The 16,401-nt window shown below is 42.5% G+C and overlaps 4 protein-coding genes across 4 annotated transcripts in view; all 4 read left to right on the forward strand.

The window, feature by feature from the left end:
* LOC125201539 (putative late blight resistance protein homolog R1B-8) overlaps window positions 1-2,106 on the forward strand; it is a 9,111-nt gene extending 7,005 nt beyond the window's left edge. Inside the window, exon 2 of the mRNA XM_048099700.1 lies at window positions 1,846-2,106. Coding sequence (XP_047955657.1) covers window positions 1,846-1,899 — 54 coding nt within the window. The 3' untranslated portion in view covers window positions 1,900-2,106. The remainder of the gene's footprint in view (window positions 1-1,845) is intronic.
* A 2,733-nt stretch (window positions 2,107-4,839) lies between these two features.
* Window positions 4,840-6,709, forward strand: LOC125200509 (putative late blight resistance protein homolog R1B-16). The gene is made up of 4 exons (XM_048098146.1): window positions 4,840-4,915; window positions 4,976-5,388; window positions 5,686-5,709; window positions 5,903-6,709. The coding sequence occupies exons 1-4, from the start codon at window positions 4,840-4,842 to the stop codon at window positions 6,707-6,709; spliced, it is 1,320 nt and encodes a 439-aa protein (XP_047954103.1).
* Window positions 6,710-12,945: 6,236 nt separating this feature from the next.
* On the forward strand, window positions 12,946-14,469 carry LOC125200510 (putative late blight resistance protein homolog R1A-4). Its single transcript, XM_048098147.1, has 2 exons — window positions 12,946-14,121; window positions 14,202-14,469. The coding sequence occupies exons 1-2, from the start codon at window positions 12,946-12,948 to the stop codon at window positions 14,202-14,204; spliced, it is 1,179 nt and encodes a 392-aa protein (XP_047954104.1). The 3' UTR covers window positions 14,205-14,469.
* Window positions 14,470-14,471: 2 nt separating this feature from the next.
* LOC125201540 (putative disease resistance protein At1g58400) lies at window positions 14,472-16,237 on the forward strand. The gene is made up of 2 exons (XM_048099701.1): window positions 14,472-15,603; window positions 15,946-16,237. The coding sequence occupies exon 1, from the start codon at window positions 14,599-14,601 to the stop codon at window positions 15,562-15,564; it is 966 nt and encodes a 321-aa protein (XP_047955658.1). The 5' UTR covers window positions 14,472-14,598; the 3' UTR covers window positions 15,565-15,603; window positions 15,946-16,237.
* Window positions 16,238-16,401: the final 164 nt, after the last annotated feature.

The raw sequence follows: 16,401 nt of genomic DNA on the forward strand, positions 1-16,401 counted from the left end.
TTGTATTCAATATTATTTGCGGGTATTGTAGTAGTGTTTTGTACACCGACTGATAAATTCTGTTTGGAGTCTGGTAATTAAGAGAGGACAGTGTCCCCACCAGTCTTTCCAGAGAATTTATTTGGGGAAGTAATTTTATCGAGGTAGACCCCATTGGGTTAACTCTAAAATTACTGAATCGGTTCATTTCACTATTTGAGAGAAAATTTACCCGGTTTTCTCAACAATGAGATCATTAAAAAGTGTGGAGTTGTGTCATATTTGCCTACAAATATATGGGACATGCAAGAACTAATTTCTATTAAGGTCAGTGCAAGAGACCTACCAACCCCTACTGGTGATGCTACTTTGGACAAACTCTACAATCTCGCTGGTGTTAGTACAAAGAGTTGCACTAGAGAAGTTCTCAGAAGAATCCCCAATTTGAAGTCATTAATGGTTAGGATGGAGTTGGAACCTTATGATGACGACAATAGCAACAACTCATTGAGTGGCTTGGATTATATATCGCAGGAACTCCATAATTTGGTGGTACTTACATTTCGTGTAGTGAACCCTGAGATGAAGTATGAGTCTATGGTTCCTTTTACAATGTTCCCATCAAGTCTGACATGGTTGAAATTGGGTGGCATTGGGTGTTCATGGAAGCACCTAAATGACATTGGTTCGTTGCTACCAAATCTCAAGGACCTTGTCTTACAAGACTATGCCTTCCGAGGGCCAGAGTGGAATATAGTCATTGGGTGCTTTCCAAAACTTGAGACATTGGTAATTCAGGACACTGATTTGGTGCGATGGAGAGCTCAAAGGCTAAGCCTCCCACGTCTTGAACTACTAAGGTTACAACATTGCTACAAATTACAACAACTAGAATGGAACGCATATGATGAAAAGCATACAATTGAATTAATTGAGTGCAATCCCTTGGCTGTAACCTCTGCCAATCAGTTACCGGAATCTTTGTTTACAGTTCTTAGTTACAGTTCTTTTTTGAGATGAGAAGTCGTAGCCAGACTCTTTAACTTGGTTACCAGGTTAGCCTCCCTACTTCATATAATTTGCACAAACCATATAAATTCACTTATTTCTTACCTATAATGCATGTGCTTGTGATTTAAACTTGTGGTGTTTTTGTTATATATTATTGTAGTATGTGTGTTTTAAGTTGTTAGCTGCTCTTTTTCTTGCTAGTCTGTATGGTTTGGTGGTTTCTATTACTGCACGTGCAGTGTGTTTCCTGAATCTACGGATTGTGAATTGTTGGATTTTGCTGAGGATCATGAAACCTAGACGTTGATTTTACGTTTGTAACCAAAGCTGTTGTCTGTTAGATTTGTATGAAAAAAATACATGTAGTTCAAGCCGCGTTATGCATGATTTTCACTTTGTTTTGATTCTATGTTGAATCAGTTGATGCGTTTCTGTTAGTCGAAGTTCATCAATAAGCTCATTTTCGAGGTGAGAATTTATTTATATGTTTATTTATCGATTCAGATTGTGGTGTTGAATGTAGCAAAAGAGAAGGGATTATTACTTGATTCTTGATTATTTTGTTTTTATATTAGATTGATAAGTGTGTATGTATACAGTCTACCATCATCACATTTGTATAATAGGATTTCAACCTCTTTCTATGATGTTTATAGAGATTCACATTGAGGAATTCTTGCAATTTTAGGTTAGTTTTTTTCAATTAGAGTTCAAAAAGATCAACAGAATACTTGCTAGCATGTAGAAATTGTTGTAAGAATTTGAGATACAAAAAAGGTTTAAATCCCCTTGAGCTCTTTCATAAGCATGATTTTGTGTAGATTTTGAGCTACTAATTATTTTGCATTGTATTAGGCCATGAGTTCTACATTGGTGCATTTCTATCTCTGTGGTCTGCAATCTTGGTGAAGCCGATGGACACAACATCCTCGGATTAATCAAGATCCTCCTTGGAGTCGAGGCGATCTTCCCGCGTGGGAGAGGCTAATAAATTTCAACATTGTGCACCCCTCAAGAGTGTAATCACTCATAAACGCGCTTTACATTTGCTGATTTTCGTCATTCTAGTCATGTTTCGTGATACTGTTTCTGCAAATTTGGCTCCATTCTATGGCTTATGTGAGTTGCATTAGTACTAACAAATCTTGCCTTCTGTTCTTAAAAATTTACATAGAGTCTTGTGTTTATTTCTTACATATCCTCATTCATCCGTTTCCCAAATTAATTTGACCAAATCTTATCTTAGCTTCATCTCAGTCAATCCATAGACTATATCTAACTAGAGTCAACTTATGCAATAAACTTGTGCTCTAAATTTTAGAAATTAACTAAATTAATAAGCCTAACTAAAAATAAGACATGCATTCTTCATCAGTTTGATTTGTGGACGAAAATGGAAGGCCTGAAATTAATGGAGGCTAACCTTCATCATGATGGGCTGATAGTTTAGTTTTGATTGGGCTAAGGCCCGAATGATGGTATCATCAGAGTTTGGGCCTATCACATGACTCTACATGGAACCATATCACCTCATTTACATAGTACTACTAAAATATCATATCCTTTCAATTTTTCTGATTTCATGCAATATTTTTTCACTACCGTTGTAACTTAATAAAAAAAGCAAATTGTTGCAAAGTATTATAATCCCTCCGTCCCTCTTTAGGAGTCCCGGTTATCATTTTCGGGTGTCCCACTTTAGGAGTCCCGGTTGAAATATTCCTTAAATGTTATCAGGCCCCACATTCCATTCCACTAACTTTTTTCCTACTCACATTTTATTATAAAACTAATATAAAAAAGTAGGACCACATTCCACTATCTTTTTTCACCAACTTTCCTTTTCATTTCTTAAAATCCGTGCCGAACTCAACCAGGACTCCTAAAGTGGGACGAAGAGAGTACATTTGATCAATAGAAATGAGATACAGTATGGTTCGTTGCTACCAAATCTTAAGGAACTTAGGTTAGAACACGAAGCCTTTCGATGGTTGTGTGCTTAGATTGAAGCGGAATCATTAATAATTACTGAAATTAATATAGATCGAGGATTGTGTACAAGTGGAGAAATTAATGAATATTGGAATTATATTATATCGAAGGTTGTGTACATAGATTGAGCCTCAGTCACTCAATTAGGATAATTTTCCATAAATGAAAATGCCCATATTTTTATTAATATTCGAAAATGAAAAATACACATATTGGCTTGTATATGGCTTCAATAATTGAGCATAATTACCGCTGCCTTTGTATACCAATACAAAACGTTAAAATTATACCAGATTTTTTTTTCTAACATATCCAATTTATTGATTGATGACCAATGATTTCACTTAGCCAATTGCTGCCCACACAAATTCAAAATCCCACTTCCACATTACTCCTTCTCCCTCTTCACCAATTCCTCCCTCGTTGAATAGCATCACCTGTTGTGTTGTGTTTGATTAGCCATAATTCAATGGCTTATGGCGCTGTGACTTCTCTCATGATTACGATTCCGTCTATTCTAGAATCATCTCGAATATCACTGGTTCCTCCCTCCCGAGAAGTCTTACAGCGCACCTATTTGGTCATGTTTCTCTTACATCAGGTTCTTGTCAAGTTGGACGAGACGGGCTGCAGCAAGATCAGGACGAAGGTGAATGCTTTGGACGAACTGATCAAACAGGTCGTATGGGAATTCGAAGATTTACTCGAATCTCATCTCTACGATCAGATTCTTCCACAAGTCGAAAGCTCGAGAGATCACTTGCCTTTCTCTGTGGATGTGCAGCTTATGCAAAGAAGTGTTGATTGCTTAAGTCATAAGTTGTCGGCGTTGGAGATAGCTTACATTTATGAACTGAAGAATATGCGTGAAGAAGAAGGCGAACCTCTTTCCTCAAGAATTGATTTTTGCGGGATCAGCTCTAGCATGGTTGGATTATCTGAGGTATTTGAAGTGTAGAGATCAGATTAGTCTAGGTTCACTAATTACCGAGACCTCTTTGTTCTTGTACAAGAAAGCTCAGCCAAACTCTCACCCACGCGGCTGATTTTAACAAGTAATACAAACTAAGATCACTAGAATCTAGTTCTAACTATTACAAGACCTTGAAGCTATCACTCCAGCTTCAATCGCACTCAATTGTACCTGCACACTCAAGGAACACGTCAGCAATACAAAGAGAGATCCTCTCGGATCTAAACACAAGAAAACAACTAAACACCAAAGAGTAAGAACAAGAGATCAGAGAAACTTGGCTCAGAACCCGCCGCGACCAACACTGATCTACTCTTCCAGAACTTAGACCCAAGGGAGCACAAAAGGATTGGATAGAGTTAACCCTCAGACCACCAATACCTCCACCGTGAAAGCCCCTCACACCAGATCAAGATCCACCGGACAAAACCTCCACTCACAAACCCTAGAACTTCTCCAGAACTAAGCAATCGAAGAGATTGCTTCACACCAGCACTCACACAAGATCTTACTCTCAAAGAACCGAGAAAGATCACCAAGAGATGGCCGGAAGATCACCGGAGAAGAGAGGAGAGAAGAGAGAGAGTTCTAAGTCACACAGAAGAGAGAGAGAGAGGTTGTGAGATATGATACGGCTCAACAAAGCCAACACACACATAAACAGTCTCAACCCTACATCCAACGGTTAGGAAACAAACATCCAAAGAGAGGACACGTGGCAGCATCTGGTGAGAGGGGCTAAGTAATTGGGCTCAACCCAATTAATAACATCTGGGCTTAACAAATAATCACAGCCCAATAAGAGTCCATCAAATATCCAACATGAAGTTATCAAAATTTGTCTTCTTCATGAAGTTAATTGGAATTGCTTCACAGTTACCGGAATGGCAGGTGTTGGAAAGACAACTCTTGCTAAGAAAGTATTTGACGATCCATCTATCCAGGCACATTTCAAGCTTCGTGCATAGGTCAGAGTGGGCAGAAAATGTGAATCTAATGAAGAACTACGTTGTATTCTAGCTCAACTGGATCCCAACACTCGCGATCACATGCTTACCCATGGGGAGGATGAACAAAAATTGGTTGGAATCTTGGAAGAGAGTTTGAAGGATAAGAAATGTCTTATTGTCTTGGATGATGTGTGGAAACAAGACACACAATTAATGGATAACTTGTCACGAGAGAATGTCAAGATCTTGCTTACTGGTAGGCAAGTAACCACAGAATCAATAGTCAAATGCGTACGCTTGTTGAATGAAGAAGAAGGTAAGAAATTGCTTGGTGAGAAGTTGTTTGGTGAAGAAGGTTTCCAGCCCCACCTTGAGAAATTGGGAGAAAAGATTGCCAAAAAATGCGAAGGTCTTCCACTTATGATAGTCACAGTTGCAGAGCTCCTATCCAAAAGAGACATGACCCCAGAATTCTGGACTGAGGTAGTTAAAAAACAACATAATTCAGTTTTCGTGGATGCATATGATCAAATAGCAAGGTACTTTTTCCAAGCTATGAGTACTTGCCTCAATATTTGAAAATACTCTTTCTTTATATGGGAGCTTTCCCTCCTAATATTGATATCTGGCAAAGCGAACTGTACCAGAAGATAGCTGCTGAAGGATTTCTTGAACACACAATAAAAGAAGGATATACTAAGGACTGCTTGAAAACTCTTTGTCACTGTTATCATCTTGTTATCCACGAAAAAAGTAATGATTCTGGTTTTCAAAGCACAGGCTATGGGTGCATTCTTGCTGGAGGTACGTGTGTATGAAAGAAGCTAGTAGGATCAAGTTTTTGCATGTTTTACAAAGTTTTGATGATGTTATTAATCACCAGCGTCGGTTGGGTGCCCATTGCAACACTTTGTTTGCATTCATAGAAGTGTATAGTAGGATAAAAAGTGATTGTGCATCGATTGTCCACTCTCTTCTTTGTTTTGGTCCTTACCAGCAATATCCGGTGCCAATACATGCCATGGATTTCAAGTTGCTCAGGGTACTAGATGCTCATGAGGTTCGATTTTACTATATCCCACTTGAGATTATGAAACTTATAAGTTTAAAGTACCTTGCCCTAACATGCAATAATGAGATCCCTGTTTCCGTATCCAACCTTTTTCACCTCCAAACCTTAATTATAAGGCGGCATATGGGCATTATAAAGCATGGTTCTCAGTCATTTATTCCGGTGGAAATATGGGGCATGCAAGATCTACAATGTATCAAGATCCCGGGAAGAGACCTACCAACCCCAAATTTTGATGCTACTTTGGATAAACTCTCCTGTCTTTATGGTATGAGTGCAAAGAGTTGCAATAGAGAAATTTTGAAAAGAGTCCCTAATTTAAAGATGTTACATATTATGCTGGAGTGGACGCCTTTCGATGATGAAGATGATCGCAGCCCACTGAGTGGCTTGGATAATATCTCAGTTGAACTCCATAATTTGATGCTACTTGACTATACGGTAATGAACCCTCATATGACATACGAGTTTATGGTTCCTCTTTCGACGTTTCCATCAAATTTGATAACATTGGGGTTGAGTGGCTTAGGGTGTTCATGGAAGCATATGAATGATATTGGTTCGCTCCTACCAAATCTTAAACAGCTCCATCTAGAAGAGTATGCCTTTCGAGGCCCAGAGTGGAATATAGAATCTGGTTGTTTTTTGAAACTTCAGTCACTTGTAATTGAAGATTTGGATCTGGTGCGATGGAGAGCTCAACATGGAAGCCTCCCAAAGCTTCACCTATAGCTGTTACTTCTGCCAAGCAATTACCGGAATCTCTCTTTAGAGTTCGTTGCCACTCTTCTTTTTGAGATGGAAGTATAGACTGTCAACTTTATTAGGTTAGTCTTCCCACATTTAACTTGCATAAATCACATCAGTTCATTTCTTTTTTTATCTTAAATGTTTGTGCTTGTGATTTGAACTTTTTTTAACTTGTGATTCATTTTTTTTATATTTGAACTTAAATAGCAGTGATTATGGCATTTTGTTAAGGATTTTTTACACTCTTACATCTATCAAGAGGAGATAGAGGAACACGGTTGAATGCGGTCAGTCTGGCAGCATCTCTCCAAAGAGTGTGTGTTCGACAGAGTTGCTTTCGCGACTCCAACTGAGTTGTTTCGTGTCATTAGCCAGAGTAGTAGCAGCAGTAGCAGCAGCAGAGCGCACTGTGTTTTTAAGTCAATTTCTGATACGGTCAAGAAATGGAAAGTTTACAAGAAGGGAGAAAGGGAAGTGGTCTGGCCAAGCTCCAACAAGCTCCAACAGCTAGAGGAATTCTCGAGAGAAGTTGTTAGCAAGAATATCTCCATTAGTTAGGTTGTTATTTCAGTTTCCAATTTTTAAGTATTTTGAATTTCGTAATTTGAATTTCCTATAAATAGGGAGAAGCGAAGAGAGGAAATCATCTCTGGAGCAGATCATATTTTGGACGACTCTGTCGTTGGGCCTCCTTGTGAGGATTGTGTTTTCTTTCCCATTAATTTTCAGAAATAATATTATTGAGCTATGTTTCCTTTCGATCAGTGTTTACATTCTAGCACAGCTCGTGCTAAACAAAATTGAGTGGCCTTTACTCCTAACAATTGGTGCGGTGAACGTGTGACTCGGACGGACTCGCGACTGGAGGAGTTGGAGAAGGCAACGGAAGATCTGGCTAACAGCAAGACGGTGTTGGAAGCAGCGGTCGAGGAACTTAATTCCCAGTTCCGCCGCACCGATGAACAAGCAACCGCCATACTCACGGAGATGCGTGCAGGGTTCGCTGCTCTCAAACTGAAGAGCAAGGCAGTACCTGAGGACGACGCAACATCAGCAACTCCGGAGACGAATTCGGCAACAACAGGTGCCACATCAGCATTCCCCATGCCCACTTTTGTTGGCACAGAGGCCCTTGCGTTCCCCATGCCCACTTTTGCTGGCATAGAGGCCCTTGCGTGGCTAGCAAGCGCAGAGCAATATTTTCTGATCTCGGAGACTTCACCCGAGAAACGGATGGGCGTCGCCATGGTGGCGCTGGCGGGCCCAGCACTTCCCTGGTACCAGCTGTTGCGGAAACGGGATCCTGATCTCACTTGGGCCCAATTCACACGGGAGTTAATGAAACGTTTCGGGGGGCATGGAGCCCTGGACGAATACGAGGCGTTTGCGGCTGTACGACACACAGATTCTCTCGCTGAATATGTAGCGGCTTTCAAAGCACGTCTCTCGCAAGTTCCGGATATATCATGACATCAATATTTCGGGTTCTTTATGGCAGCCCTTTCGCCCTGAGGTCCGCCTCCGCGGTCAGCGCCGGGCCTCTCCCACAATCCGACGCCTGCCTACACAAGTCAGCCGGGACGCTCATTCTTGAAGGGGCACTCGCACTCCCCCTCTCAATTTTCCTCCACTGGTTCCTCCCGCCCAGTTTCCATACGTTTCCGGAACGTGTCGCCGGAGGAATATCGGAAGCATATCGCGACTGGTACCTGTGTCAAGTGCGGCCTAAAGTTTGGGCCAACCCACAGGTGCCCTCCTAAGACCCTCAATGTTCTTATCTGCGAGGACAACGACGGAACCGAGGATGACAATGAGTTCGAGGACACGGAGGAGGTGGATGCAAAAGTGGAGTTGCAGCTGTCCGAATTGTCTCGAAATGGGCTTGATACATCCAATACCATGAAGCTATTTGGGGAGATCAGTTCACAGAAAGTTAAGGTGATGGTGGATAGTGGCGCCAGCCACTGTTTTATTTCTGAGCAGCTCGCGCAGCAGCTGCAGTTGCCCGTCACTCCCACTGCGCCATATTCAGTTATATTGGGAGATGGGACCACTCACTGAGCACCAGGGATTTGTCGCGGAGTCCCGCTGGTTCTGGAAAAGGAAACGTTTGTGGTATCCTGCTACATTTTCCCACTCCGGAATATAGATATCATCTCGGGAGTACCATGGCTTGCGTCCCTCGGTAATGTGATGGCTAACTGGCAGAATTCCTCTATGATTTTTGCAGTAGACGGCCGTACAGTTCCCATTACAGGTGACCCAACTCTTATGCGGCGTGCGTGTTCAACGCAGGATCTTCGATCCTTGGACGAAGAGGACTGTTGCTGGGTCCTCCGATCTGTCGAAACTGAGACGACGCCCATCCTATTCCGGATTGACGATGCCTTGCCACCAGACGCCCGATCCCAGCTGCTGCAGCTCGTGTTGGAATTCCCATCTATCACGCAGCCAGCAGGCGACCTGCCCCCCCAGCCGGTGCGTGGACCAGCAAATTCCACTATTACCAGGTACGGAACTGGTATCAGTCAGGCCATATCGTTATAATCACTTGCAGAAGGATGAGATGGAAAAATTAGTCGCCGAGATGCTTGAGTCGGGAGTAATACAGCCGAGCACCAGCCCCTATTCCAGCCCGGTGTTGCTCGTCCGCAAGAAGGACGGCTCGTGGCGATTTTGCGTCGATTATAGGGAATTGAACAAGTGTATTGTTCCATATAAGTACCCCATTCCGATAATTCAGGAGTTACTAGAAGAATTGCATGGCGCGCGTTGGTTCAAAAAATTGACTTAAAGGCGGGTTATCACTATATCTGCGTGGCTGCCGCGAATATCCATAAGACAGCGTTCCACATGCATTTGGGCCATTACGAGTTTCTTGTCATGCCATTCAGCCTAACCAACGCCCCAGCCACTTTTAAGAGCTTGATGAACGATATATTACGGCCATCCTTGCGCAAGTTCGTCCTGGTTTTCTTTGACGACATCTTGATTTACAGCAAATTGTGGGAGGACCATCTACTCCATCTACGTCAGGTATTCCAGGCTTTGCAGGCGAGCGTGGAGTACCTTGGCCATATCGTCTCTCACGAAGGGGTGAAGATGGACCCAACAAAGGTCTCGGCCGTCTTACGATGGCCCACTCCTTCCACCTTGAAGAGCATTTGCGGTTTTCTTGGCTTGACGGGTTACTACCGCCGATACATCAAGGATTACGGCAAGATCACATCCCCCCTCACAGCCCTTTTGCGGAAGCCGCACTCACCTCCCTCCAAACAGCCGTGGCTGTGGCCGACGGAAGTAGCCAGTGCGTTCGAAGCACTTAAAAAGGCGTTGACTTCGGCGCCTCTCCTCCGTATGCCGGATTTCAAAAAGGAGTTCGTCAGTGAATGCGGTGCCTCGGGTTGCGGGTTGGGCACGGTTCTAATGCAGGAGTGCCAACCCGTCGCCTACTTCAGCAAGACACTTTCACCCCGATGGCTCGCCAAGTCGGCTTACGAGAAGGAGCTCATGGCTTTAGTGCTCGCAATTCACCATTGGGGCCCTTATTTACTTGGTCGCCGCTTTTTCGTTCACACGGATCAGCGGAGCCTCCGCCAACTCTTAGCCCACCCTCTCGCAGCACCGGCGCAACAAAATTGGGCTGCCAAGCTGTTAGGATACAATTTTTCAATCGTATACAAAGAGGGCCGACTGAACAAGGCCGCCGACGCCCTCTCACGTCGTGACGAGGCCCTCCTCGAACTGTCGGCTGTATCGCGAGCTACCTGGCCGGAGTGGACTTCAGTGCAGTCCTCCATCGCGGCTGACCCGACATTGGCCAAGATTAAAACGGACTTGGAGGCTGGCCGTCCCTCTTCCCCCCACTATGAGCTGGTTCATGGGACTCTATTTTACAAAGGCCGAATTGTCGTTCCCTCCCAGTCACCTTGGATTCAGAAACTCATTGCTGAGTTTCATGTCACACCTACCGGGGGCCATAGCGGAGCATATCACACATATCGCAGGATTGCTCCAAATGTATATTGGCGGGGAATGATGCGTCACGTCACCGCTTTCATCGCTGCCTGCGCGACATGCCAACGTCATAAGGCCAAAACCAAAGCCCCGCCGGGTCTCTTACAACCTTTGCCAATTCCGGAACGAGTTTGGGAGGATATTAGTATGGACTTCGTTTCCGGACTGCCCAAGGCTGGTGGTTTTGACTGCATTTTCGTCGTCATCGACCGGCTGGCCAAGTAAGCACATTTCATCGGGTTGCGCCACCTGTTCTCGGCTCGCCAGGTGGCTGAGGCATTTAAGGCTAAGATCATCCGCCTCCACGCCATACCTCGTTCGATCGTCTCCGATCGGGATCCTGATCCCCTGTTCCTAAGCTCGTTTTGGAAGGAACTCTTCTGCGCCACGGGAACTAATTTGAAAATGAGCTCGGCCTATCACCCGGAGATGGACGGCCAAACGGAGGTGTTGAACCGTTGCCTCCAAACTTACCTCCGTTGTTTCTCGTTTGATAGGCCGAAGCAATGGAACAAGTGGCTTCCTTGGGCTGAGTACTGTTACAACACCAGCGCCCATTCGTCAGCGGGTACTACTCCTTTTGAGTTGGTTTACAGCCGGCCACCCCCGACCATCCAGGCCTTTCTACCTAGGGAGGTCAAGGCACAGGCGGTGGTGGACACACTCCGCTCTCGCGACGAAGCATTGGAGCTGCTGCGCCACCACCTACAACGAGCCCAACAGCGGATGACTATCACCGCCAATAAGCACCGCCGCGACGTCCATTTCAGTGTGGGAGACTCGGTTTATCTCAAGTTCCGACCGCATCGCCAATCCACTCTATTCTCCGCATGCAATAGGAAGCTGGCGCCTCATTTTTTCGGCCCTTTCCGGCTCGCGGCGCGAAATGGTGAGTCAGCCTACCGGTTGGACCTTCCGGCCTCAGCTCGCATCCACCTGGTCTTTCATGTGTCCTTGCTCAAGCGGGCCATCGGGGATGAGGTGGCGGACTAGACCCTGCCAGAAGGATTAATCAATCCCGAACCCCCTTTCCTCCCAGAAAGCGTGCTGGACCGTAGGGTGTTTGAGCGGGAGGGCAACAGTTGAACCAAGTGTTATTCAAATGGGAAGGGCTAGACAACGAAGAGGCGACTTGGATGGATGAGGCAGATGTTTGAGGCGGACAAGGCTGTTTCGACGGGGGCGGCAGTTGATACGGTCAGGAAATGGAAAGTTTACAAGAGGGGAGAAAGGGAAGTGGTCTGGCCAAGCTCCAACAGCTAGAGGAATTCTCGAGAGAGTTGTTAGCAAGAATATCTCCATTAGTTAGGCTGTTATTTCATTTTCCTATTTTTAAGTATTTTGAATTTCGTAATTTGAATTCATAGTTATAGAGTAGTCTATAAATAGGGTGAAGCGAAGAGAGGAAATCATCTCTGGAGCAGATCATATATTGGACGACTCTGTCGTAGGGCCTCCTTGTGAGGATTGTGTTTTCTTTCCCATTCATTTTCAGAAATAATATTCTTGAGCTCTGTTTCCCTTCGATCAGTGTTTACATTCTAGCACAGCTCGTGCTCAACCAAATTGAGTGGCCTTTACTCCTAACAATTTATGTAGTCGGTTATAATTGTGTGAGCGTGTTAAAAGCTTCTTCGTGGGTTTTTCTTCATTTGGTTCTTTTTCCATGTCGTAGTATTTGAATCAAACAGAAACTCTTGGTTCTTCAAAAGGCATGTGATCTCCAATTTCTCAACAGAAGGGATGAAAAAATAATCTTGACAATACACATTTAGCTATGAAGAAAATGAAACAACATCAAATTTACAATTGAGAAAGACAACTACTAATTAAAAAGCAAAATAAATCCAATTAATGGAAATTATTTCCTCCTTAGCTATAGCAATGCATTGTTGACTTCAATAAAATGAGCAGGTATGGTGTTTACTTAATTTATTATTGGCAAATGAAATTAGTGGGAATCAAGATAGTATATAATTAAAGATAATGACTTGTAAACAAAGGCAGCCAATTAACTTACTTTGAGATGGCGTGCTTTTCTTCAATTTATCTGTGACTAACGACATGTGCATATTGCTTAACATAAAGTTAGTCAAACATGGTGTGCCTGAGTTAGTCAATGGCCATTGGTCACATTTATTGGTGCTATTCTGATACTGCTTTTTTCAAGAACCACAATTGTGTTGTGTTTGATAATTCATATGGCGGCTTATGGTGCGGTGATTTCTCTCAAGAATACGATTGAGTGTATTCTAGAATCGTCTCGCATTTGGCTGGGTCCTTCCTGTCCGCAAATCTTACAACCCACCTACGATGCCATGTTCCGTTTGCAGAAGGTTCTACTAAAGGTAGATGACACCGGGTACAACAAGATCAGGACGAGGGTGAACGCGTTGGATGAACGAATCAAAGAGACCATATGGGAATTCGAAGATTTACTCGAATCACATTTCACCGATCAAATTCTTCCACAACTCGAAAGCTCATCATCAGGAGGTGAGAGCAATCACTTGCATTTCTATCTAGATCTGCAGTGTCTACAAGAGAGTGTTGATAGCTTCGTCGAGAGGGTGATAGTGATGGAGGTGGAGTACGATATTGAGCTGGTGAATATGCCAGAAGAAGAAGACGAACCTATTTCCTCAAGGATTGATTTTGGTGGAGTCAACTCGGAGATGGTTGGATTATTTAATGAATTTGAATTAGTCAAGGATCATCTTCTTGCAGAGGGTAAAAGAAATTGGTTATCCATTATTGGGATGGCAGGGGTTGGAAAGACAACTCTTGCTAAGAAAATATTTGATGATCCATCCATACAGGCACATTTTGAGCTTCGAGCATGGATCAAAGTGGGCCGGAAATGTGAATCCAATGAAACATTACGATGCATTCTAGCTCAAGTGGATCCCAACACTCACCACCAAATGCTTACCGATGATATCAACGACAAGATATTATTTGGACTCTTGGAAGAGAGATTGAAGGATAAGAAATGTCTCATTGTGTTGGATGATGTATGGGATTGGGACACACGAGTACTTGATATCTTGCCGGAAGACAATGTCCGAATCTTGTTTACAAGCAGACTAAGAAGCAGACCAGGAATAAAAGAATCTTCATATCTAAAAGTACGCTTGTTGGATGAAGAAGAAAGTAATAAATTACTTGCTGAGAAGGTGTTTGGTGAAGAGGGCTTCCCTCCTCACCTTAAGAAATTGGGAGAGAAGATTGCCAAAAAATGTGAAGGTCTTCCACTTATGATAGTCACAGTTGCAGAGCTCCTATCCAAAGAAGACAAGACTACGAAATATTGGACTGAGGTAGTTGAAAAATACCACAATCCAGTATTCATGGATGCATATGATCAAATATCAGAGGTACTTTTCCCAAGTTACGAATACTTACCTCAATTTTTAAAAATGCTTTTCATCTATGTTGGAGCTTTTCCTCCATATAGTGATATCAACATACATAAACTCATACGTCGGTTGATTGCTGAGGGGTTTGTTGAAGTCATAGGAAAACAAACTTTGGAAAATTTTATACTTGATTGCTCTTTGGAGCTTGCTCGTGGATATCATCTTCTTCTGGTAGAGTTAAATCAACAAACTATGTTTTCAAGGAATGAGTTTCGCGTGCATTCTTGCTGGCAGCACTTCTGTAAGAAAGAAGCAAGTAAGATCAAGTTTTTGCATGTTTTACAAAGTTGGGATGATGATATGAAAGACCAACGTCGGTTGTGTGCCCATTCCAACAGTTTATTTGCCTTCAAACAAGTATACGATTCAGTAAATATTGATTGCGCATCCATTATCCGTTCTCTTCTTTGTCTTGGTCCTTACCACCAATACCCGATGTCAATTCATGCCATGGATTTCAAGTTGATGAGGGTACTAGATGCTCTTACGGTCCGATTTTACCATATCCCAGTTGAAATTTTGAAACTAGTTTGTCTAAAGTACATTTCCCTAACTTACAACAAAGAGCTTCCAGTTTCCATATCAAACCTTTTCCAACTTCAATCCTTGATTATCAAACCAGATATATGCATTAAAAGGCGTGGAACTGTGTCATATATGCCGGTGGGCATATGGAACATGCAAGAACTACAACACATTGAGGGATATGGATTAAACCTACCTACCCCTAATTCTAATGCTACTCTGAACAAAGTCTCCACTCTTTTTGGCGTGAGCGCAAAGAGTTGTACTAGAGAAATTCTCAAAAAAATCCCTAATTTAGAGAGATTATATATTCAGATGGAGTGGAAGCCTTATGATGATGAAGATGATAACAACTCACTGAGTAGCTTGGGTTATATCTCAGAGGAACTACAGAATTTGGTTGTTCTTAATTATTCTGTAGAGAATCCTCATATGGAGTATGAGTCTACGATTCCTCTTTCAATGTTTCCATCAAGTCTAACAGTTTTGTATTTGAGTGGCTTTGGGTGTCCATGGAAGCACATAAATGACATTTGTTCATTGCTACCCAATCTTCTGAAGCTCGAGTTACAACACTATGCCTTTCGAGGCCCATTGTGGGATATTGAATCAGAGTGTTTTTTGAAACTTAAGACACTTGTGATTGGAGACACTGATTTGGTGCAATGGAGAGCTCAACATGGAAGCCTTCCAAGTCTTAAGCTTTTAAGCATACAACATTGCTACAAATTAAAACAACTAGATTGGACGCGTGATCCCTCAATGGTCACAACGACTGCAATTGAATTGTTTGAGTGCAATCCCTTAGCTGTCGCCTCTGCCAAGCAATTAAGACCAAAATCTCTCTTTACAGTTCGTTGGCACTCTTCCTTTTGAGCTGTGAAGTCAAAGCAAGACTCTTAACTTGGTTAACAGGTTAACCTTCCTACTCCTAAAATGCTTGTACTTGTGATTTAAACTTGATGTGTTTTGATTAAATCTTATTGTAGTACTTGAGTTTTAGGTTGTTGGCTGCTCTTTTTCTTACGAGTTAACGAGAATTTGACATCTAAAATGACCAAGTTTCGTAGGACTCTGTTGATGAGGTTTACTTCACTAAGGATAAGAGGCATAAATAGGACTCTGTTGATGAGATTTACTTCGCTAAGGAATATGATGCATTGAAATGTCTTAGGATTGTGATAGTTGTTAGCTTGGTTGCTTTGACATTAAGTTTTTTTCTTTTCTAATACTTGATTTTTTGATGATTTTTTGAAGGTTGGATTATGAGAAGTGTAGGCCCTTTTGCGACTTATTGATGTGTGTTTTGGAGGGTTTTAGGAAGCTGTTGACATTGGGAGAAGTTTTGCTGCCATGGAAGATTATCAAATAGATGGAAACAAAGAAATGGTTGCTCTTGAAGCAATGATCATAGGCGTTTGGTTGACGTCTTGCTATGTAGCTACTTGTATCAATGTACTTGTATGGCGAAATTGTCAAAAATGTCACATAGTTGTGATTAAATTTCGATCTTTTCAACAACTTTCACATTCGGCCAATAAATTATGAGGTTAACATCGCAATTCCTACGAGCTTTGATTTATATCCGAAATTTTGGTTTATATCTCAGTTCCAATCATCATCAGTTTGCAAAGGAAGTACCGAGTGTATTAATTCTATTTCATAGTTTCTGAAATCACTACAAAAAAACTTATATTTTAAGAACATAAAAAT

Source organism: Salvia hispanica, chromosome 1 (assembly GCF_023119035.1).
Source record: "Salvia hispanica cultivar TCC Black 2014 chromosome 1, UniMelb_Shisp_WGS_1.0, whole genome shotgun sequence".
NCBI classification, from domain to species: domain Eukaryota; kingdom Viridiplantae; phylum Streptophyta; class Magnoliopsida; order Lamiales; family Lamiaceae; genus Salvia; species Salvia hispanica.